Consider the following 24464-nt stretch of genomic DNA (forward strand, 5'->3'; position numbering starts at 1 on the left):
AGCTAGTGAATGGTAAATGGCAACAGTTGTATTTCATCATGTTTAATTGTGACTCAAAATGAGCAGCAGATGACTGTAGAAGCCAGGAAAATTATTTGAAGAGTCACAACAGGATAACTTTTATTTTTTTTAAATTTAGTTTGAGCATCAGCATTTCAGTTTTTATTCATTTTTCAAGTGGAGAATTGTGTGTGAATAAAATTTTTCTAAACATTATGTAAATAAAGGGCAAACTTCAAGAAAAAAAATTTCTAATCTGCACCAGTGTGTGCAGTGTTTAGAAACTTCCTGATGGATTAAAACCTTTTGTTGGGCTGGGCCTCTTGCCCAGAACATTGCTTTTCATGGGCAATGCTGTTACCAAGTTAGCTATTCAGGCATGACATGTAACTTGTCTTACAGCTTCACTTCTAATCATGGTTGAAGACTAAAACAGATTGTCTTGCAAATGTTATGGATTTACTAAAAACTTACAGAAAAAGACATTTTACATTTCAGCAATTTTAAAAAGCTGAAAAGCTACTGTTTACAGTTTGCTAATCATAAGCTGCTAAAATATTTTGTAGATCTTAATTATTTTGTTTTCTGAGTATGTATTAAACCAGCCTATGAATGAATACATCACTATGCCTTACTGAATTATAGTATAATAATGTACAGGAAGTTCTGGTTGCGAATTAAGAATTATTTAGGAATGAAGGAGATGACTGACCAAAAGGCAGAAGTGCTGCATTGTCAATAGTTACACAAACAAAAGGTAAAGAGCTTGGCAAACTTTTGGAACACATTTCCTTGTGGAAACTCATAGGAAAAACATGCACACACACACACACACACACACACACACTCACTCCCATGCAAATGCCTGTCTCCCTACGTTGTGCTCAGTCAACTGCTAGCTCTTACCTGGCACACAGTGAGTGCACTGTGCTGGGGTGGGTTGGGGGATGGAGAGAGGTGTAGGGGTCAGGGAGGGCATTGGGGGGGGGGGGGGGGAGCATCTAGTGGTTTGTGGGAAAGTGGGGAGCCACCTGAGGCCAGTTAGAGGGATGCAGTTAGAGGGGCAGTTGGCAGATGGCTGGACATGTGATTTCATACACTAGGGCGTGTCATAAAGCTCAAAACTAACTGATGTTTGGACGCAAGTTGGGCAGGGGTACTTCTCTCTCTCTCTCTCTCTCTCTCTCTCTCTCTCTCTCTCTCTCTCTCTCTCTCTCTCACACACACACACACACACACACACACACACACACACACACACACACACACACACACACACACACACACTAATGAGCAGGGGAAGGGGGTTAGGGCGCAGTGAGTTAGCATAGGTTTATGCCATAAAGTTTACAGGAGCGAAGGGATGTGCTGTAAGGATAGCTTCTATCTGCTTAGCTTAGAAAAGCTGATGGTGGTGGGGAGGATCCAGATGGTCACCATCAACCACGAAATAGTTCCTGTCTGCACATTACACACCGGTCCCAGCACTTCTACCACTGGTCAAACGTTTTCTGGAAGTCCTATTCTATGAGGGTGTTTATCACCGGCAGCAATGCTTCTTGAATCCTCTCTGTAGTGTGTTGAACTGACGGCCTTTCAACCTGAGTTTCAGTTTTGGGAATAGCGCAAAGTTGCAAGGTGCCAAATCTGGCGAGTACTGTGGGGGGGGTACAACTGCCATGTTGTTTTTTGCCAAAAAGATCCTGGTGAGCAAAGATGTGTGATAGGGTGTGTTGTCGTGATGCAGCAGCCAGTTCCCTTGATGCCAAAGTTCAGGCAGTTGTCGCCGCATGATTATCATGCTCTTCACTTTGCTCCCCACCTTTCTTGCTTTTTTGGGTCTTGGAGAGCCCGGGCTCTTCCACTGGAACAATTGTTGCTTTGTCTCTGGGTCTTAACCATAAATCCAGCTCTCGTCGCCGGTGATAACCCTTGGCAAGAAGGTTGGATCATCAGATGTGGTCTGACAAAGATCTGTGCACACTTCAACGCGATGTGCCTTCTGATCAACAGTCAAGATCCTTGGCACATATTTTGCAGCGACACAGTTCATGCCCAATTCATCAGTCAACATACATTGACATGTCCCAAAACCAATACCCACTTCATCTGCAAGGTCTTGAATGGTTTTATGTCGATCGGCACGAGCCAATCGTTGAAGTTTGGCAACAGTGTCTGGCGTTGTGCAGCTAATGGGCCTTTCAGTGTGAGCATCACCTTCAACGTCTGTACAGCTGGCCTTGAACCGAGCATGCCATTCAAACACACGCATACAGCTCATGCTCTGTCCCCCAAACACTTGTTGAATCATTGCAAGGGTCTCTGTAGCACTTTTCCCAAGATTCATACAGAATTTGATACACATGCACTATTCTGTTTGCAGATCCTTTGTAAAATTCCCACACACCAAACACAGAGTATTATGGAAATCGCTGTGGACACGCAACACGTCCTCCCAGCTGATACCATTCCGCACACTGACTCTTCAGATACGTAGCTCTCACCACCTAGCGGTGCAAAGATCTACTACTACTACTTTCCAGATGACAGCACCAGTCCCGAAAATTTTGGATTCCACATCGTATAACATGGCTGCTTCCACAGGTGGCCCTGTCTCTGATGTGGTAGGAAAAGACTGTGATGGGACTGGAGCAGGTGGTGCTTGGGGTGGACTGGGCAGGTCTTGCATCTGGGTCTTTCCCAGGGGTATGATTCCTGTGGCAGGGGATTGGAGGTGGGAGTGGCATACAAGTTGACTAGGATGTTGTGGAGGTTGTGTGGGCAGTGGAACACCACTTTGGGAGGAGTTGGAAGTATCTTGGATAGGATACCTCTCACTTCAGGGCATAATGATAGATAATCAAAGCCCTGGCAAGGGATGTGGTTCAGTTGTCCCAGTCTGGGGTGGTGTTGGGTGACAAGAGTGTACTTCTTTGTGGTTGGTTCTTTTGATTGATGTGAGAATCAGGTGTGTGTGTGTGTGTGTGTGTGTGTGTGTGTGTGTGTGTGTGTGTGTGTGTGTGTGTGTGTGTAGATACCCCAAGGGAGATCTGTTTGTGAATTAGGTCTGGAGGGTATTGCATATCTGCGAAAACCTTTGTGAGGCCTTCAGCAGCTGGGGAAACATCACCGCAGATGTGTCTGACATGGGTGGCCAGGTTGTATGAGAGGGATTTTTTTAGTGAGGAAGGGGTGGTAGCTGTCAAAGTGCAGGTGCTGTTGGCCAGTGGATCTGATGTAGACCAAGGTGTGAATGGAGCCATCTGAGAGGAGGAGACCGACCTCTAGGAAGGTGGCACGATGGGTGGATGAGGACCAGATGAAATGAATAGGAGAGAAGGTGTTGAGGTTGATGCAGGAGTGAGGATAAGATGTCCTGGCCTTGGGTCCAGGTTATGAAGATGTGATCAGTAAACCTGAACCACACTAGAGGTTTTGGGTTTTGGGAAGCTAGGAATGTTTCCTCTAGATGGCCCGTGAAGAGGCTGGCATCGGATGGTGCCATGTGGGGCCCATGGTGGTGCACCTTCCCTTCAGAGGTGAAGTAGTTTTGGGTTAGGATATAATTGATTAGGTGTTTGAGGAATGAAGTGGTGGGTTTAGAATCTGCAGGGCGTTGGGAGACGTAGAGTTCAATTGTGGCGAGGTCATGGGCATGAGGATGTTGGTATCTAGGGAGGTTGTGTGAACAGTGACGAGTAGGGATCTGGAATTTAGGGGAGTAGGGATGATTGAGAGCTGGTGCAGGAAATTGTTGGTTTGTCTTATGTAGGTGGCTGGGTTTTGGACAATTGGTTGGAGATGTTGATCAACAAGAGCTGAGATTCTTTCAGTGAGGCACTGTAACCAGCCACAATGGGGTGCCCAAGATTGCTAGGTTTGTGGGTTTTGGGGAGCATGTAGAGGGTGGATGTGGGGGCTGTTGTTGAGGTGAGTAGGGAGGTGGATTCAGGGGAGAGGTCTGGGAAGGGACTAAGGGTTTCAGCAGGGATTAGAGGTTATGTTGGCCTTTAGGATGGGCTCACTTTGGCAGATATTGTAGGTGGTGGTGCCGGACTACTTGTGCATCCGAGATGTGGAGGTGACCTCAGCTATCGAGCGTATGAGGTGCAGTCATCTGCAAGTAGTTGCTCACGTCGGCACCAATGATGCCTGTCGCTTGGGTTGTGAGGCAATCCTCAGTTCGTACAGGCGGCTGGCGGATTTAGTGCAGACCGCTGGCCTCACACGCGGTGTGCTAGCAGAGCTCTGTATTTGCAGCGTCGTTCCCAGAGTGGATCAGGTTCCTTTGGTTTGGAGCCAAGTGGAGGGTCTCAACCAGAGGCTTCGTCGACTCTGTGATGGTCTTGGCTGCAGATTTCTAGACTTGCGCTATTGGGTGGGGAATTGTAGGACGCCCCCTAGATAGGTCAGGGGTGCACTACACAAAGGGAGTGGCTACTCGGGTAGCATGGTACTTGTGGCGTGCACATGGGTTTTTTTTAGGCTAGGCAGTAGTGCGAGGTGTCCTGATGAACACTCACCAGTCGACGTGCAGGCAGGGAAATCGGGACACGCTCAGTGTTAAGACACTTCAGCTATCAAGATATTAGCAGTAAATTTTCAGAGTGTTTGGAATAAAGTTCCTGAATTTACTGCCCTCCAGGAAGCGTGTGACGCGCAAATTATTCTCGGGACTGAGACCTGGCTGAACTCTGAGATAGGAAGTTCTGAAATATTTAGTGAGGGTTGGAAAGTGTATCGGAAAGACAGATTAGACACCGTAGGAGGTGGTGTCTTCATTGCAATTGACAAAAATATTGTGTCTACTGACGTCGAAGTAGAGTGTGATTGGGAAGTTATCTGGACACGTTTTAACAGAGTGTGGAACAGGGAGAGAAGATGCTAGTTGTGGTATGAGGTACCCTGCACCACGCATCATATGGTGGATTGCGAAGTATGTATGTAGATGTAGATGTAATGTGCCTGATGCCAAATTAAGATGATGAAAGGAGAACATATAAAAATGTAGCACATGAGGCAGAAAGGAGGGAATACAGATGTCTAAAGAATGAGATTAATTAATCAGTGACTGAAAGTATAGTACGGATAGATAAAAAAGTCTACTCACAAAGTGGTGTTGGGAGAAACCACATAAAAGATGTGAAAATGCACAAGCAGTAGGCTTGCAGAAGGGCTGGAGGGAAAGGAAAATCAATGAAGAAATAGGACTGATGAGGTCTAGGAAATGGGATGAGTTATAGAAAAGTTGCCCTGAACCCCTGCTCAGGGAAGCCTTATTTTTTTATGGGGGCTGGAAAAAAAATCATTGAAACTTCCTGGAAGATTAAAACTGTGCCCGACCGAGATTCAAACTTGGGACCTTTGCCTTTCACGGGCGAGTGCTCTACCAACTGAGCTACTTATGACCCGTCCTCACAGTTTCAGTTCTGCCAGTACCTCGTCTCCTAGCTTCCAAACTTCACAGGAGCTCTTCTGCAAGCTATACAGAACTAGCACTCCTGGAAGAAAGGATATTGCAGAGATATGGCTTAGCCATGGCCTGGGGTATGTTTCCGGAAAGAGATTATCGCTCTGCAGTGGAGTGTGTGCTGGTATGAAACTTCCTAGTGGATTAAAATTGTGTGCTGGACTAAGACTCGTACTCAGGACCTTACCCGTGAAAGGCAAAGGTCCTGAGTTTGAGTCTCGGTCCGACACACAGTTTTAATCTGCCAGGAGGTTTCATATCAGCGCACACTCCGCTGCAGAGTGAAACTCTCATTCTGAAAAAAGTCATTGTATGTATACACACTGGGTGAAATTTGAAAACCTGGGAACTTAAAGGTGGAAGGCAGGGTAATAAGCAAGACAGAGATTACTGAAAAAATGCTATGGAGTAGTCATAAGAATGGAAAGCATTGTATAGGGTAGAAGGTGCCTGCAGGGGGGGTGGGGGGGGGGGTTTAGCCATATCAGAAAATAAACATTAAAAAATAGAAGGTAAAAGGGACTCAAGAAGGTATAGTTACTGAAAAGACATTCTGAGACCACAGAAATTAATAAATTTACGATAGTGGTGAAGGTTGGGGATGTTAAAGGAGGTTAGCTGAGATTGGTTTTGCAGGAGAAGAGTGGTGTTCGATGATGTGGCTTTTTTTGGGGCCAGATTGGAACAGGGATGAAAACACCACTATTGAGGTAGTTTAGGAGAAGGTAGGACAGCTTTTTGAGATAAATTCTGGTCTGTTGCAGTAGTCTGTGGTTTTCTTTGCAAATGATACCGTCCAAGTATATTTGAGGGACAGATAAGTGCTGAATTTTAAAAGAAGAGAAGTCTGGTGAAATGGTAAATGGCAGAGGAGGTGTATTATAGATCAGAGATTAGTTTGGTAAGTGTAACAGGGTCCAGAATTAGGAACTTTCCAGAGGAGGTGTATTATAGATCAGAGATTAGTTTGGTAAGTGTTAGTGTGTCCAGAATTCGGAACTTCCAAATTTAAAGTTGTGGGTGTAACTTTCAGGAACAGTCAAGGTTCCAGGAACAGGTGAGTTTCAAGCAACAGAATGTGGGACCTCAGTTTAGACAGTGTGAATGCATGTTTTCAAAAAGGCAAAAGTTAAATAGTTAGTGACATTCGTGACACGGGGAGTGTTTGAAGTACTAAGAGAGGGGCAGAGCGGTGAAGAAAAAAAGCAGAGAGAAGGAAAATGAGAGAAAGAAGAGAAGGAAAGGGGAAGACAAAGTAGGGAAAAGATAAAAATTCAAATGAAAATAGTGAAGAGATAAGAGCTAAGAGTAAGTAATGGGTTGGTGTGAAGAGGTGAGAGTTTCTTGTGAGAAAACTGGACAATATGGTGAAGTGAGAAAAAATTATGACAGTAAATCATGATTTGAAAATTTGTGAAACAGGCATGGGAACAGAGCAAGGAAGTCTTGGAGAAAACGAAATGTACTATATTTGGGAAATAAGCTAATGCAGGAAATGACAGTAATAACCAGTCAGTGTGGTTTGGCGTAAAACAAAAGCACAAAAACATGAAAGAATTACATAAAAGCAAGGTAAGTGGTGGGAAAGAAGGAAAAGTGGTAGAAGTTTGGCATATGAGTAGCTGAAAGATGATCAGAAAATGAAGCAGCCCTGCATTGTATAGTGTACCATAAACAACATCGAGGGTGGTTTGAAAAAGTTCTCATAATCGCCACAAGAGGTCAGCACTAGTGCAATGAGTTGTGTTGTGGTCGGCAGGAGAGCCAACCGTATGGTTAAAGGAGGCCGGTATGCACGCGCTTTAGCTCACGCAGGCTGGCGTGAGGTCTAGAACATGACAAGGGAATTAGAATTGAGAAAAACGGACGCAGCTTGTGGAATACTTAACATTAATCCATTAATGGAGAACGTCACTCTTTATGGTACATGATTCACAATATAAATAGTATGGATACTGGTGCCTTGCTAGGTCATAGCAAATAACGTAGCTGAAGGCTATGCTAACTATCGTCTCGGCAAATGAGAGCGTAGAAGTCAGTGAACCATAGCTAGCAAAGTCGGCTGTACAACTGGGGCTGAGTGCTAGGAAATTACTTTAGCAGGGAAGGTCATGGAATCGGTGTTCTGTGATGTGAAGGGGATTGTTGTTTGTAGATTATCTCCCCAGCGGGCAAACAGTTACTGGAGAATACTATGCTAACCGCCTGGACAAATTGCAACAAAAGATATAAGAAAAAAGGCCAGGTTTAGCAAGGAAGAAAGTTGTCTTCCATCAAGACAATGCGTGCCTGCAAACATGCTGTCACCATGACAAAATTACACGAACTAAGGTATGAATTGTTGCCACTCCCACCTTATTCACCTGATATGACTCCATCAGAAGACTTCCATCTCTTCCAAAAACTGAAAATTTTTCTTAGTGGGCGAAGATTCATTTCAAATGGAGAATTGAAAGCTGGAGTTGTCAACTATTTTACAGGCCTGGGGGAAAGTCATGGTCTAGATGGGGTCAGGGCACTGGAACATCGGTGGATCAAGTGTATTAATCTACAATGAGACTACATTGAAAATTAAAAAAAAAAAAAAAATGTTTCAGTGATGTAAGTACTTTTTCTCTGTTCCGTTCCGAGAACTTTCCAAACCACCCTCGTATAATTGGGTGGATAAGAAATCTCCTCATGAAGTGGTGGCGGCAGAAGAAAATGCACAGATGTTGAGAAATGTGCACATTTCCTTAACTTTAACATGTGTTTCCTTCTGTTGCCAATTGGTAAGTAATATTTTTATCCATTCAGTTATATTTTCAAAAAGGAACTATAAACAAAGTGTTACAGGAAAATTCATAAAGAAGACAGACCTTTCTACAAGCATGAAAATCAGTAGTAGATATAAGGGAAGATTTGGTGAATAGTTGGTGGTACAGATAAATAAATGAACAAACGAGCACATGGGGTTGAAAACATATATGACATTTTGAGCAAGATAGATGACAACAAAGACTGAAAATTGGTTTACATAAAGAGAAATGATGGCCACAAGGGCTATATGCCAGTGAAAATAATTAATGTTTGATTTTATAATCATCATCATCATCTTCGTTTCTCCTCTATCCAACATCTGGTCGGGTTGAGGTATCAATGGTACTTCGCCTCTTTACTCGGTCTTTCCATCATTCTTCTTCCACAATTCGGTTCCATAGCAGGTTTCTCCTCCTGAAACTCACCTTTATTGTATCAGTCCATCTTGTTCTCAGTCTTCCTCTTGGCCTTTTGCCCCTCAATCTTGAACTCCATCATTTTTCTTGGTATCTTTCCCTCTCCCATCCTCTTCACATGCCCAAACCATTTTAACCTAATCTTCTTAATTTTTTCAGTGAACTTCTCCACTCCAATTTCCTTCCTAACATCTTCATTTTTCACTCTCTCTCTTCTCGTCTTCCCTAGCATACTTCTCAGAAACTTCATTTCACTCTCTTCTAGTCATAATCCAAATCTCTGAGCTGTAAATTAGTATGGGTGTGAAGTAAGTCTTGTATAGCACCAGCTTGCACCTCATTGGCACTTCTCTTCCCCACATCAAGCCCCTCACACACTGGTAAAATGTACTACTCTGTTCTTTTGCTAATTTCTGTCTACAAACAAGCATTCCCCATTAATACACTTCCCAAATATTTAAAGTCATCTACTATTTCAATATCCCGTCCCTTAATATGTATTTGCCCCTTGCCATCTCTATCCCCTGTGGTTACCACCATGGTCTTGCTTTTCTCCACACTAAATTTCATTCCATATTTCTCGACCTTATCATTTAGGATGTCTATTTGTCTTTTTTGTTCCCCATACCACAATTCATCCACAAAAAGTAACATCTTCATTTCCCTTCCTTTAAGGGCTTCTTTCGTCTCTTTGTCTATTTCATCCATCACCATTATAAATAGTAGTGGTGATATCACACTTCCTTGTCTTAGTCCCATAACATTCTTAAACCATTCAGTTCTTCCAGCTGGTGTCTGCACACAACTAGAACTTTTTTCGTACATTGCCTGGATGACTTTAAGTGTTTGCTTTCCAACTCCCTTTTTCTTCAAGGTTGTCCATACCTTTTCCATGGGAACACTGTCATATGCTTTCACTAGATCGAGAAATGTCATCACCAGATCTTTCCCATACTCCCAATGTCTATCCATCAACTGTCTCATGCTAAAGATTGGGTCCACTGTTGAAGTACCATGACGAAAGTCATACTGCTTCTCTTCTAACTGCTCTTCCACCTTTTCTCTCACTCTTCTTCCCAGTATCCTCTCCGTTATTTTTGCTACTTGGGATACCAGTGTGATCCCTCGATAGTTGTCACATACTTTTCTGTCACCCTTCTTGAAAACTGGGATTATTATTCCCTTTCCCCATTCTTCAGGTACACATTGTTGGGTCCAAGTGCATCTTATTAGTCTACATAGCCACTGTAGCCCAACTGGCCCAGCTGCCTTTATTATCTCCACAGTAATTTCATCTATCCCAGGTGCCTTTCCTGTTTTCATTCTTCTCAGAGCTAGTTCCACCTCTAATATTGTTATATTCTCCTCGTCTTCCAGACCCCTGCCCCCCTGCCGTTCTTCTATTCCCTTTCCATTGCCATTGCCATTCTTCACATTTAGTAATTTATCAAAGAACTCTTTCCATTTTTTCCTTATCTCATCTGGTTGTATTAATAGCTCTTCCCATTCCCATTTCACTAGCTTTGTGTATGTTTTTTTCCTCTCCCATACTCTTTGTAATTCCATAATCATCCTCTTACCACTAGTAACATCTTTTTCCAACTCTCGGGTGAATTTCTCCCACCTTTTCCTCTTTTCTTCTGCTACCATTTTCTTACACTTATTTTTACTATCCTGAATTTCCTTTTACTTTCAGCTGTTCAGTCTCTGTTCCATTCATTCCAGGCTTTCTTCTTTTCTTTTACTGCCTCCTTCCACCTCTCATTCCACCATGGTGTCTTCTTTTCCTCTGCCCTTCCGGGCAGTCTGCCACAGGTCTTCTCAGCAGAGCTTACAGACACTTCTTTGAACTTACCCCATTCCTCTTCCACATTGTCATACTCGGTGTTAGCGATTTTATGCTTAAGTAACTCGTTAAATTTTTCTTGTACCATGCCATCCTTTAGTTTCCACACTTTTATTTTCCGTTCTCTTTTTTCCTTTATGTCTTTCAATTTTTTGAATCTCATCTTTGCCACCACCATTCGATGGTCTCCATCAAAAGCCTCTCCTGGGAGTGCAGTTACATCCATCAACTGTCTCTTATTTTTCTTTTCCACCACAAAGTAATCGATGACCATCTTCGTCCGTCTATCACCCCATCCATATCTCATTATCTTTTGGCTATTCTTTTTACGGAACCATTTGTTGCCCACAATCAGCCTGTTTCTGTCACAGAAATCGACCAGCTTCTCTCCTTCCTCCCATATCCATATGGGCCAATTATCTCCTCCTTCCCTAGCCTTTCTTCGCCTACCTGTGCATTTAGGTCACCCATTACTATTGCTTCCACATCTGTAATTACTCTCTAATATCTCTAGAAAATCCTCAGTGTTCTCTTCTTTATTTCCTGTTTGTGGTGCATATACTTGGATGAAGTCCTTCACTATATTCCTTATCCTCAGCCGAATCCTCATCACTCTATCACTTGTGTATTCTACTGCTTCCACATATTCCTCTAGGTTGATTTTATAATATGGATCGATAAAAAAAACCTACCCCTGTAAGAGTGCAATCATTATTACTGCCTGTAGCTCTTTTGAGATGTTTCCCCAAATAAATAAAAACATGTATAGTGATGCCTCTTCCTTTTCATGTGTCTCGCTGCTGGGCATTTCTCTTCAAAGTCCAGGAATTTTATGGGTTGTTTTTACCAATCTGCTCTTTCCACCATACTTACCAGTGATCTCTCATTTCCATTGTGAGTATCCATTGTGATATCCATTTGCAGTCACTTCTGCAGATGATCATCTTGCAACCTTACATTGGTTTTATTGCTCCTGGCCCTTAATTTTTCTTCCTCTCCAATTCTTTTATAGTCTTCCTGTCCAAAGTTATGTATATGCCTTTTGTATCTTGGATACTCTTGTATTTCCTTCTTTCATCCACAAGCTAAACTCTACATTATGTGTAACTGTTGTAGCAGTGATTCGTAATTACATGTACAGTGTAGCAGCTCTTTTTGTCAATGCAAATATTAAGGCTTCTAATGAACCAAACGAACAACTGGAGATTATGCTGAACCTGTTTACTACGAATTTCTCTCCGTAGACAGTTATAGGCAAATATAAGCAGAACAGTTTCTTGTGACCACAGAATTTCGATTAAACCAGTAGCGAATGTGCTCATTGGAAACAGCAACGTCTGCATTTGTTCAGTTGATTTTCCTTGAATGTGTTCAGAAGCTCTACATTTTAGCACTGATTATGACATCCATGCATACCATGATTCTACAGACACCATATTGTCATGTTCTTAATGCTCTTCGCATTTTGAGAATTACATATAGCTTGTGTTACCAGAGTAACAGAAGTTTCTTTAGTTGTGAGATCAGGGATTTCACTCTCACCTTGCATGAAACTGTTGTGATTAAGCTTAAGTTGACCAACGGCTCCTCTACTACCATGAGCATTCAAGTGATTCTTTGTTGCCATTCTTCATTACTCATGCCAATATTTCACTATAACTGGTTGTTCTCACCTTCACCATTGTTTTGGTGTCACAGCCCACTGCCTAATTACAACTGGTTTTTTTCTAATAAATGAGCTGTAATGCTGGAATAGTGTTCCTACCAGTAAGTTTATGCCGATACGTTGGTGTACTGCAGTGCTGGATATTGAAGTATCATTGTTCCTTAGTAACTGAGTTGAGTATCTTCCATTGCACCAATCTTAATGATTTTGCTCAGCCTTGTAATTGCTTTTTCTTATATTTGAGTCAGGAGACTGTTCTGCAGCTTACACTGTTGTACCATTATACCGTTTTGCTTATTGATATGCATGCTTACAGTGCTGTGGTTGGCAGACATATTTCAAAAGCTGCATGCCCTCAGATTAACTCTGGACAATAATATGTTAGAAAATATTGACACTGCTATTTCATTTTTGTTGAATCCAGTTCAGTTTGGTTTTTTAATGTGTAGTGTTTAAGGAGTCCAGGCTTGACACCATTCCATATGGTCATTAATATTAATTATTTATCCATTTTGATACAGCAATTGTAAGCGGTCCTACATTTTTATGCACATTATTGATGAATTTTTTTGCTGAAAGAACGAAACTTGTTCAAACAAGTTTTCGAACTTGCAACCGGTTGTCGTTCAGTACATCCCATGACATTTCAGCTGGGCAGCTGCCAATCATCCACAGGTGTGCCATTGAAAACTGATGAATTTGTCCTCTGTTCTGCAAAATAAAGTGTGGTACGAGTATTTTGCGTATGTGTGACAATCAAACTAACAGATGGACCACATCACTCAGCGGCAGTACTATCGTTGGTGGAACTGCAGAACTCGACTGTCTTCTGCATTACCGTTCCCAACAGCCATCTGTGCACTCTGTCTTCTTTGATCAGAACAAATTGTGGAGATGGTTTGGTTCCATGCACCGTCCAACTGATAGCCACCATCATGGTTCATTAGATTATCTGCCAGGCATGTTTCTATGGATTCTTTAATAACGGAGTCCTAAAACAATGTTTCTGTGGTCAGAATCATTGTTTTCATACACGATTGAAGCAAGAGGGAGTACTGACCCCGAAATTGTTCAATATTATAAATATTATTGCGCGGTACTAAGAAAAGTTATTAAAAAGTCCAGAAGCATATGTATATCATGTCTGAGATCAGTAACTCTGATAATAAAATTAAAGCAATTTGGAATATTATTGAAAGGGAAACAGGGCAACCAAGAGCACAGGAAGACTTTAGTGCCATAAAACTGAATGACAAGTGTACTAACAAACAATCTGAAATTGGAAATATTTTCAATAATCATTTTTTAAATGTTGTGGAGAAAGTAGGATCTAGATCTTCACTAAAAGAGGCAAGACTTCCGATAGAAGAGGCCATATCTGTGCAGTTTGAAACAACTGTATTTCCACGAACCTGTCCCTCTGAAATCAGTAAAATAATAAACTCACTGAAAAGTAAAAGCTCTTACGGAATTGATGGCATTTCCAGTAAGATACTTAAAGCTTGTTCCCCACAGATAAGTAGGATTCTCAGCCACGTATGTGATACCTCTTTGGAGCAGGGTGTTTTCCCCGATAGACTGAAATATGCCATTGTAAAACCATTGCATAAAAAGGGGGATACGTCGGATGTCAACAACTATCGCCCAATCTCTCTTCTGACAGCTCTATCAAAAATTTTTGAGAAAGTAATGTATTCAAGAGTAGCCTCCCATATATGTAAAAATAAAGTACTAACAAAATGTCAGTTTGGTTTTCAGAAAGGCTTTTCAACAGAAAATGCTAAATATGCTTTCACTGATCCAATATTAAATGCTCTGAATAACCGGACATCACCCATTGGTATATTTTGTGATCTCTCAAAGGCCTTTGACTGTGTAAATCATGGAATTCTTTTAGATAGCTAAATCATTATGGTTTGAGGGGGCCAGTGCACAAATGGTTTAATTCATACTTAACTGGAAGAATGCAGAAAGTTGAAATAAGTGGTTCATGTAATGTTAATACAACAGGTGATTCCTCAAACTGGGGGGCTATCAAGCACGGGTCCCCACAGGGTTCGGTCTTAGGTCCTTTACTGTTCTTGATATACATTAATGACTTACCATTCCCTATTGATGAAGATGCAAAGTTAGTTCTTTTTGCTGATGACACAAGTATAGTAATACCATCCAAAAACCAAGAACTACGTGATGTAATTGTAAATGATGTTTTTCACAAAATTATTAAGTGGTTCTCAGCAAACGGACTCTCTTTAAATTTTGATAAAACACAGTATATACAGTTCCGTACAGTAATAAATATAGACTTTGAACAGAAGTCTGTAGCTAAGGTAGAATTTTCAAAATTTTTAGGTGTGTCAATTGATGAGAGGTTACACTGGAAGCAACACATTGATGGTCTGCTGAAATGTCTGAGTTCAGCTACGTATGCTATTAGGGTTATTGCAGATTTTTGTGATAAGAATCTCAGTAAATTAGCTTACTATGCCTACTTTCACTGCTTTCATATGGCATCATATTCTAGGGTAATTCATCGTTGAGTAGAAAAGTATTCATTGCTCAAAAACGTGTAATCAGAATAATTGCTGGAACCCACCCACAGTCATCTTGCAGACATCTATTTAAGGATCTAGGGATCCTCACAGTATATATATTCACTTATGAAATTTGTTGTTAATAATCCAGCCCAGTTCAAAAGTAATAGCAGTGTGCATAGCTATAACACCAGGAGAAAGGATGATCTTCACTATGCAGGGTTAAATCTGACTTTGGCACAGAAGGGGGTAAATTAGCTGCCACAAAAGTCTTTGGTCACCTACCAAACAGCATCAAAAGCCTGACAGATAGTCAACCAACATTTAAAAATAAATTAAAAGAATTTCTAGATGACAACTCCTTCTACTCATTGGCTGAATTTTTAGGTATAAATTAAGGGAGGGAAAAAAACTAACTTAAGCATTAGTGTCATGCAATATTTTGTGTAATGTAATATCTTGTACAGACATCTTTCATTAACCTGACACGTTCCACATCATTACGAAGTGTCGTATTCATGATCTATGGAACAAGTATTAATCTAATCTAATCTCTGTCCAGTGGAAATACAGTGTTCGCCAGTAGCAGACTTGCTTAGTTGCAAAAGGTGAGTACAGTGTTCGTGTTCAGTGCAGCATTCTTTTACAGTACGTGTCACCTGACCTATTTAAGCCATACCACGTTGGCAAGGTATTTTGTATATTCTGGCCTTTTTGCAATGGCAAATTGTCCTTCACTGACACCAGAAGGTCTGCGACTTTCATCTGAAATTTATAGAGGATTCTTGCTGTCGTTAACAAGATGTTGGCTGTAATCATTAAAATTGAGGTGCTGTAGAAACTCCTTTAATTTATCTTCTCCATGAGGCTGCACAATGAAAGTATCATCCACATGCCTCCAAAATAAAGTAGGTTTAAGGGCAGCTGATTCAAATGCTCATTCTTTGAAGTCCTCCACAAAAAACTCTGCCCTCAAGGGAGACAGAGGGCTGCCCCTGGCAACACTCTGTCTATTCAAAATATCCTTGGTTGAACTTAAAATATCCTGAGGAAAGAGCATGCCGAAACAAAGAAGTGCTATCTACCTGAAACTTTATTTCCAGTTAGTGTCCAACAGTCTTCAAGAGGATTCTTTGTAAAAAATGAATCCACACCAAAACTAACTAAAAGGTCCAAACTGCCTAGAAAAAGTCGGCTGGGTTGCGGATGTGATGTGATGTGATGTGATGTGATCATTTGCCTACCAGTGGACTCAGCAAAGAAGCAGGATGTTTGGCTAAATCATTTGTAGGAGCTCCAATGGTGCTCACTATTGGATGTAAAGGAAGATTTTCTTTATGAAGGCCGAGCTCCAATGGTGCTCACTATTGGATGTAAAGAAAGATTTTCTATATGAAGGCCATATGGTCTTGATGGCAGATGACCATGTGGTCTTAACCTCTTAAAAGAGGTGCAGAAATTTTCTGTTGTACACATTCTGTAGGCTCATAATAGTTCCTCCTGTAGGTACAATCACTTAGAAGGCATGCATTTTATCATCATCACACTCTGAAGTAACAAAATGGTGGCATTACCATTGTCAGCCTATAACAGTTTCAGCGACAACAGAGGCGGTGCAAAACTGGATTGCAGACATCACACTTCTACTGCAGTTGACTTACTTGGCCTGTGGGGGATATTCCCAATGTTGCAGTTCACCTGGGTCTCGTGTTCCACAATTTTGCTCTTTGTTCCAGTAATAATGATTATGTACCCTCCTGTTACTGGTAAAATCGTAAGTGATATTTCGTTCGTAATGTGTTAAAGAAAGCGCTAGAAATAAGTGACACTTCACTCCCGGAATCTATAAATATGTTAACTTCAAAATCCTCCACTTTTCCTATCATTATTGCTTGTGGATTAATGGTAGTTAAGCTCAGTTCTTCCAGTAACAACCATTCTTTGGTGGGTATTTTATGCATGAAATTAATATCAATATTATTATAAGCCAGGCCTCCGAATGTATCTCTTTCACCTGGGCCCCGGCCCAGTATTCAGATCGCACTATGTTTCCCTCATTACTGGTGATCTCTGGTTGGTTATCAAATCAGGGTTTTACGTTACCATTTTGTACTCTATTACTACTTGGTACTGGCCTCATGCTTCTTAAAATTGCTATTACTGTTATTACTATCTCTTCTGAAATGCTGATTTTCATTTTGATGTACGTTCTCATTGTGGTCTTTGTTTAAGGCATCAAATGCGTCTACAGAGAATAATAATTCTTCCACATTTTTCCACCCACTACATAATATATCCTTCCTTGCGTAAATGGGTAAATGTCTTATTAAAATTTGCACCAACCTTTCTTCCTCCATGGGATTATCTTAGTACTTTGCTCTTGTTAAATGCCAGTCGAAATACTTTCACTTCGTACCCCACGAACTGTTGTAATACTTTGGGTCCCACAAGTCAGATATTAGTTTTTGCTGACCAATACTTCTACTTGAACTTTTTCTGGAAGTCTGCCCAAGACAAAAAATTCTCTATGTTCACTGTGCCCCACTATGAAGCTTCTCCTGAAATGTGCCCCACCACAAGTTCAATTTTTTTTTATCTTCCCAAGTCTTGGGCAAGGCTTGATTTAACCTTTTCAAAAAATGAGTAGAATGTACTTCCCCATCTGCCTTAAACTTAGGGAACTCTCTAGAAAACCCAGAATTTGCTCCCTATTGTAAATCTGTCATTACTTCACTAGTTAATACTACGTTGGAAGAAGGCACTCTATCATCTACTTTGTCTTACATAAGTTTGAATTCTTTCCACAGTTCATCTACGTTCCTCTTGGTGTTACTAAGTTCAGAAGATAAAATTGGAGACACGTTGTCATCTCTTCTACTTGTCCCTCCAAACTGCTTATATTTATTGTGTCTGATGTTGCTAGTTTCTCTTTAAATTTCCTTTCAATGTTATCAACTTAAGAGTGTTAACGCCTGGAATTTGTGATTGGCCTATAGGAATTAGCTTGTCCTGTTTCTCAACACTTTCCTTTACAATGTGTAGTTCCTGCTTTAGCCCATCAAATGTAACATTACATATACTTTGAAATAATCCAAATTTTTTACTAAATTCAGATTCTACATTATTACATTTATCTTCAGTATCAAATTCTAGTGTTTTAGCTAAGTCCTGAAATTGGTTATTCTGGATCTGACTAAAGTCAGTGAACAGTTGGTTTACATGGATGGTCAGGGAATTACTTAATTCATTCTTTAAATCTAATTGCAAACTCTCCACTTTATCATTTTTTCACTTATAGTAGTACTTAGTTCATTTCTTATAGCAGCTGAATCCGCCTCCTGGTCATCTAATCTATCATTTAACTGGGCATTTACTGAATCTAACTTAAGACTTAGTTCTTGTCTTAAAGTAGCTGGATTTGCACTCTGTGCATCTAATTTTTCACTTAAAGTTGCAATTTGAGCATTTGCAGCTGCACTTTGGTCATCTAATCTAGCATTCAGTCAAGTATTCACTGAGTCTAATTTAAAACTTAGTGCTTTAATTAAATTTGCTACCTCAGTCCAGTCTGGCATTTCTTGTGTCACTGTCATGGCCGTGGCTAGTTCTGATGTTTCCCCAGTTTCTCAAGTATTATCCGTATTTTTCTTACTTTAGATGGTGTTATTAAAAAAAGTCCCCTCTTAATATAATAACTATACTAACAGTCTATTATTGAACAGTGTCCTTAACTTCACACTCAATTATCTTTTGCTCACCCAGCGTAGAGGTTTAGGCTATGTCGGTGAGCAGGTGTGGAATCAGCGCCTGTGAACAGCACGGCAGCTGGCAGCATCAAAGGTTGGTTTCAGCTTCAATATCGGTGAACGGATTTGTAGTCAGCACCGGTGACCAGCAGCTGGCATCGTTGGCAGGTTATGGGGTCCCCACCCCCGCGATGTGAGTGAGGGATGCTTACTCTCCACATTGGATCTTCATCGTTGAATAGATCTCATCGTCTTAGTCTAAACTGTTGAGATTTTCCTTGCGTCTTTTCTTGTATGGCATTTATTTTCACCCCTTTTTACCGTTTATGCAGAATCCAACTCAAAATATCTTTTTATCTTTATTTAATTTGAAAGTTCCTCTTTCCGCGAGTCCTGTCATAACTTCTTCTCCAAAGAAATAACGCTGGTTAGAGGAACCAAAAAATTACTAACTCTTTCACTTGAAATAACTTAGTACTCTCATACTTCAAGTTCAGCTCAGGTGTATTTTCCTTTCCTCAAGTTTCATATAAGCAAACAAACTTTTGCAAGCCAACTGCACTGATACCCATTAGATACAATTAAATATAATCACCATTACCTGGTTTTAACAACCAAATAATTCATAGACATCCCACATGTCTTACTTCTTTCAGATCTAAGACATGAAGTAAGTTAAAAGTCTATAGTCAAAAGTTCAGTTTTCTTTTTTTCCCCAACAATCACATTCACGAACACAGCGAGGAATAGCATTTAACTACTCCATGCCCTCTCGCACACCGTGTGTGGCTCTTGTGGCAAACACTTGTCGGCATCGTTTGACTGCCCCGCTTATCATCTTCTCATTACAAACTTCCAACCTGCACACAGAAACCGGCAGAGCAGTAGATATGTTTCCGCTCTTTTATTTGCTTTTAAAATATCGGGTGTTCGAGACGGTGGAAGGCCGAGTGTCTAGAATTTTCACCAAAATTCTCGATTCACTACAAGCCTTCAGTACCACAGCTTTCATAAATTTCATAGTACACCCTTCCCGTAACGGTTAGGTTACTGCATTAAGGAGGAGCTTTCAGAAGAGCTGGGCAAATTTCCCTTCTTATTTCGTCTGCACCATCCAAAGGAAGGAATCATACACCTTCTTCAACACCATTCACAAAACTTACTAAAGATGGTGCTCTAGGAATAGGTGCAAAATTGAATCCCTTTCTTAATACAGCCAGCATCCATTGTCCAAATTTTTCTCTGTGAAATTGAATATGGAACATTGTGCAGTTACCTCTTGTGGGAATGACTGTTGTAGCAATAGACGATAAAATTTTGATGTCTGCCAAAAACTTGCAACCTCATGTATTCAACTGAACTTGCCCACAGTCACTCAGTTATTCTGAAATGGCATCCAGCCTTCGTCTTGCATAGCAGATCTTCTCTGTGACAGTAGCATTACTAGTCTTTATCAGTAATCTTCTGTGGATTGACGTTCTTCATAAAATGTGTGTAAACTATGTCACTCTGGCAAATGTTGGTATTATTCGTGGCCCTGATGCCTCAATAAAGTGTTAAAGAACTGTTTTGCTCTGCTACCATATAGGTTGTCGAATTGTCAGATGTGTGGCCATCTCCTGTCTGTAAAGGTGTCAGATATGAATTTTAAAATTATTCCAGCAAACTAAATTTTGAGTAAGATTTCAGGCTTGCACCCAGTTGTTCTTCAATACATCCCACAATATTTGAGCTGGACACCTGCCAGTCATCCTCAAGTGAGCCATTGAAGACTGACAAAGACTTCCTCCATTTCATGGAGAGGCTTTATAGGGGGGAGGTGGCCTCACATGTCCAAAGTTTTGATAAGCTACATGGTAAGAGAGTAAAACCTTTTTTACGTTCTTTAGCCATTTTGGTGAGATATGTCAGAACTATGGAAAGAGTCCCAAATTGGCCAAGACTACTGTTGCGCAGAAGATTGCAGAGAAGATCTGGTATACAAGACAAAGACTGGATGCCACTTCAGAAGAATTGCACCAGTTACATCTAAAGATCTCAACACATCTTTCTCCTGTACCAAGAGACTGGGCTGATGGAGTGACTGTGGCCACATTAGATTGGATCCATAAGGATGCAAGTTTTTGACAGATGTCTAAATTTGATCATCTGTTGCCACAGCAGTTGTCGCCAATGAGGTAACTGCGCAATGTTCCATTGTCAATTTCATGGATGAAAATTTGGATGATTTGATGCTGTCTGTATTAAACAAGAGACTTGAAGATTTTGTACTTACACCTAGAGCACTGCCTTGAATAACCGTAGAATACCTTCCTTTGGATGCTCATTTGTATTTATAAGCATTGAGTTGTCATCACAAATTGCAAACTAAGATCAAGTGTAAAACACTTGCACACAAAGCTCAAACACTTTTCAGATGCAGATAGCTTGCCTAAAGAGCTTCCCCCACCTGATGACATGTTCAGGGATAATGGATATTCTAGCCGGCAGATTAACAAGGCACTGTCAGTTAAAACCAAGAATCAGGGAATGGGTAAAGAGGAGAATATGTCACAAAAGGTTTAGCTTTTCTTCCTTTTGTGGGCGATATTTCATTTAAGATAGCAAGGATCCTCAATAAATATCAGGTGAAAGTTGTTTTCCGCCCTTCATCTTAAATTGGCCATTATCTGACTTCAGTGAAGGTTGCTTTGCTACTGTGAAAGGACAGAATTTACAAAATACCTGGTCAGTATAGTATACCTTACATAGGTGAGACCACATGCACTGTGGAAGAGTGTTGTACTCGCCTTTTTCAGGGAAGCAACTCCACATGTGGGAGGCATTGTATTTCCACTGGACATTCAATAAAAAATGCTATGGTGGGGCATTTGGAACGACGACTGGCTGCAAATCCAAAATTAGTTTGTTCATTCAGTTCAATGGGAAAATACTAAAATTCAGAATGACACTGTCAGCTTGAGAACTGTCATATTCAAAATAATGTAGGTAAATAAAGGGTAAATTCTGCTCCTAAGAACATTAAAAAGAATTTTATAATTAATATCTGTGGCTTGCTGTGTTACAGGTGGAATAATAACTCGAGTGGAATTCGTTTGCAACATTAGTGTTCCATTTGGAGAACCAACATTCAGATCAGAAGTGGGAAATACATATACATTTGAATTTCAGTCTTCACATGCTTGTCCTAAGGAAACTGTGGACTGTGTTGTAAGTATTGAAATGTTACGGATTGGTACAGAATAAGTGAAACACAGTTTTTCAGTTAACATTATTTTATAGTGCTATTAGCTGAGTACAGCTGCTGATTACTCACATAATTAAAGAAAAACTGTGTCCAGTGCCTTTTTTCCACATTTATGTATTTTGAGCTTTTACTCATCTCCTTGTGGCATACTGTAGTAACATACTTATTATTCTTTTATCAACTGCATTTTGAATGCTGCCTTTGATGCTACAGCTGTTGTGTGTGGGAACAACCTTTGTTATCGATACTGTTATTAGAATCTGGTTGAAACATGTTACATTGAAGATGTGAGTGGAGCTTAAATGCAATACTGACTCCTGTTATCTCATCATAAGAAGCAGCACCAGCACCAGCACCAGTGTCATAATCTTTTACACTTTCTATCACCTGGCTGAATCTGTTAGATCATAAACCTTTCAGTCTTTTTCTGTCCTCCCTCCGAGTTTCGTTCTCCACTCTGCCTCAGTCTTCTCCTCTCTTCATCACACATTCCTTCACTCCAGTGATCCATCTTTCTCTCGGTCGTCCTCTGGGTCTTCTTCTTCTTCTTCTTCTTCTTCTTCTTGTCATTTCATGGGCCTATCTCGGTTTTCTGCCAATTCCCATTCTTTTAACATGTCCATACATGTTAATCTTGCCTTTCCTATGTCTTACATGAGCTCGTCTTTAATGCTTTCTCACAGTGTCTGATTCCTTACTCAACCCACTCTATTTAGTTCTATTCTACTTTTCTGAAATTTTATCTAGCATACCTGTATTCTGCTCACCTGCCTTTTCTTCATTACAAACGTTTTTGATGTGTATGGGTACTGAGGCATAATACACTTTGCATAATGTTTGCTTACTTTTTGGTGATACTTCCTTGCTCCAGACTGTGGTTCTTATGCTCTAAAGGAAAACATTAGATTGCCTTCACCTTTCATTAATCTCCTTCTCATTCCTCCTGCTTTTTTTCTGTTTTGCACCCCATGTACTTGTAACTTTCCACTTCATATAGTACTACTCTCTAGTACACCTGTTGCCACCATCCTCTTATTCCTAATTGTTACCATCATTTCACATTTCTTTGCATTAAATTTCAGTCCACGGTGCACCACCACTTCTTCGCATGCATTTAGCCTTTCCTTTACCTCTCCTCCTCCATTTCCCCACATCATTTAAATCGCCTACAAATGCCATTGCTTTCATATTTTTATCTCCTATTTGTGCCACCACTGCTATCATTATCTCATTGGTAAAACTGATGAAAAGTAAAGGAGATAGTGCCTCTCCCTGATTCAGGCCATTTTTCTGTTATGTCTTATCTCCTCCTACTTTTACACAACTCGTGCTTCCTTCATGAATTTCCTTTATTCTTTTTATGGTAAGCCTTCCAATTTTCCTTTGCTGAAGGGTTTCTCCGATCTTGCTTCTCGGTTTCCCAAGGTCTTGCTTCTTTCCTTACTATTGTATGCCTTCTCGATTTCCAGGAGTACCGTTACTAAATCTTCACCCTATTATTAGTGTCTCTCATGAACTTGCTTTACTGTAAAAATTAGACTCCCTGTTTTACTTACAGGCCCAAACCCATATTGCTCCTCTTCCAGCCCTCCTCGTGCTATTTTCTGTACTCTCTTTTTCAGAATATTCTGAAATACAATGGCAGCATGACACATCAAAGAAACTCCTCTATAATTTTGACTAGTTTGCTGCAATCTGGCTCAAAAATTGGCTCTATAAATTCCTTATTTCAAATCTCCAGGTGCCCTCCTTCCTTGAAATACCTTATGTCCTCCTGCTCCTCATTTTCTTCTTTCATATTTCCACTGGGGTTTAGTAACTTTCCAAAATACTCCCGCCACATCTCCTTGATTTTCTGTACATTCTCAGCTTCTTTTCCTACTTAATTGATCATCCTGACGTTTTCCACCATGCCTAGCATTAACCTTTTCATAGAGGACTTCCTTACTCCCTTCACTCCCCCCCCCCCCCCCCCCCCCCCCGGGGGGTCCACAACTCTTTTGTGTATACATGCGTGGCGAGCACAGAGCCCAGAGCTATCGCAGCCTTCCTTCTTTCCAGGGCTGCATTTCCTTCCCCTTCCCCTCTTTTCCTCTCCTTGCTTCTTCCCCCTCGCCCTCTCCTCTCCCTTGCTTATGTTGGCTCCTGTTATCCTCCTGGCTATGTTGGTTTTGCAATTTAGCTTTGTTGCGTAATCACCACCTCCTTTTGGCACTCCCTGGTCCCCCTCTGGGGTTTGACCTCCATTACTAAATTTCTCTTCCATAGTGTGAGCCATTTGGGGAAGAGCACCTTACCTAGTGTCTCCGATGTGTGCCCTCCTAGTTCATTCCACATTTTCTTTCGTGCCGTTCTCTGATGCTAGGGTGCATAACCAGCACGGTAGCCAGCCCGTGTGGTGGGGTCGCTATGTACCCTTTTGGTTGAGCTGTCCTGAACACACAGGGATCACACTTCTGATACCTGAGCTGTGACCTCCTCATGCAAGCCTTGCAGTGGTTGCTCGTCATCCTGGAGCATCGGAACTCCCAGCAATGGCCACCGTGCCAGACGGCCCTTGTTGTGGCTGGGTGGCACCCGTGAGGAGAGGCCCTGATTGGAGTGGGTGGTATCAGGGCGGATGCTATGTAAATGAAGCTCATACTGCTCCAGAACTCTGGCCGTTCTTCTGCGGCCGTCTCTCTGCGTGGAACTGATTCTTCTAGTGCTGCTTCTCCTGCTCCTTCGGCCTTCCCTTCCA

At 41.1% G+C, this 24464-nt stretch overlaps 1 protein-coding gene across 3 annotated transcripts in view; it reads left to right on the forward strand.

The window, feature by feature from the left end:
• The window catches only part of LOC126266771 (cation-independent mannose-6-phosphate receptor), a 599618-nt gene that overhangs the window by 29596 nt on the left and 545558 nt on the right, over positions 1-24464 (forward strand). For all 3 annotated transcript variants that reach the window (XR_007548921.1, XM_049971299.1, XM_049971307.1), the window contains exon 5: positions 21545-21687. Coding sequence is in view for 2 of the 3 variants with exons in the window: in XM_049971299.1 (XP_049827256.1) it covers positions 21545-21687 (143 nt within the window). In the remaining variant the exon portion in view is untranslated. The remainder of the gene's footprint in view (positions 1-21544; positions 21688-24464) is intronic.

Source organism: Schistocerca gregaria, chromosome 1 (assembly GCF_023897955.1).
Source record: "Schistocerca gregaria isolate iqSchGreg1 chromosome 1, iqSchGreg1.2, whole genome shotgun sequence".
Taxonomy (NCBI): Eukaryota; Metazoa; Arthropoda; class Insecta; order Orthoptera; family Acrididae; genus Schistocerca; species Schistocerca gregaria.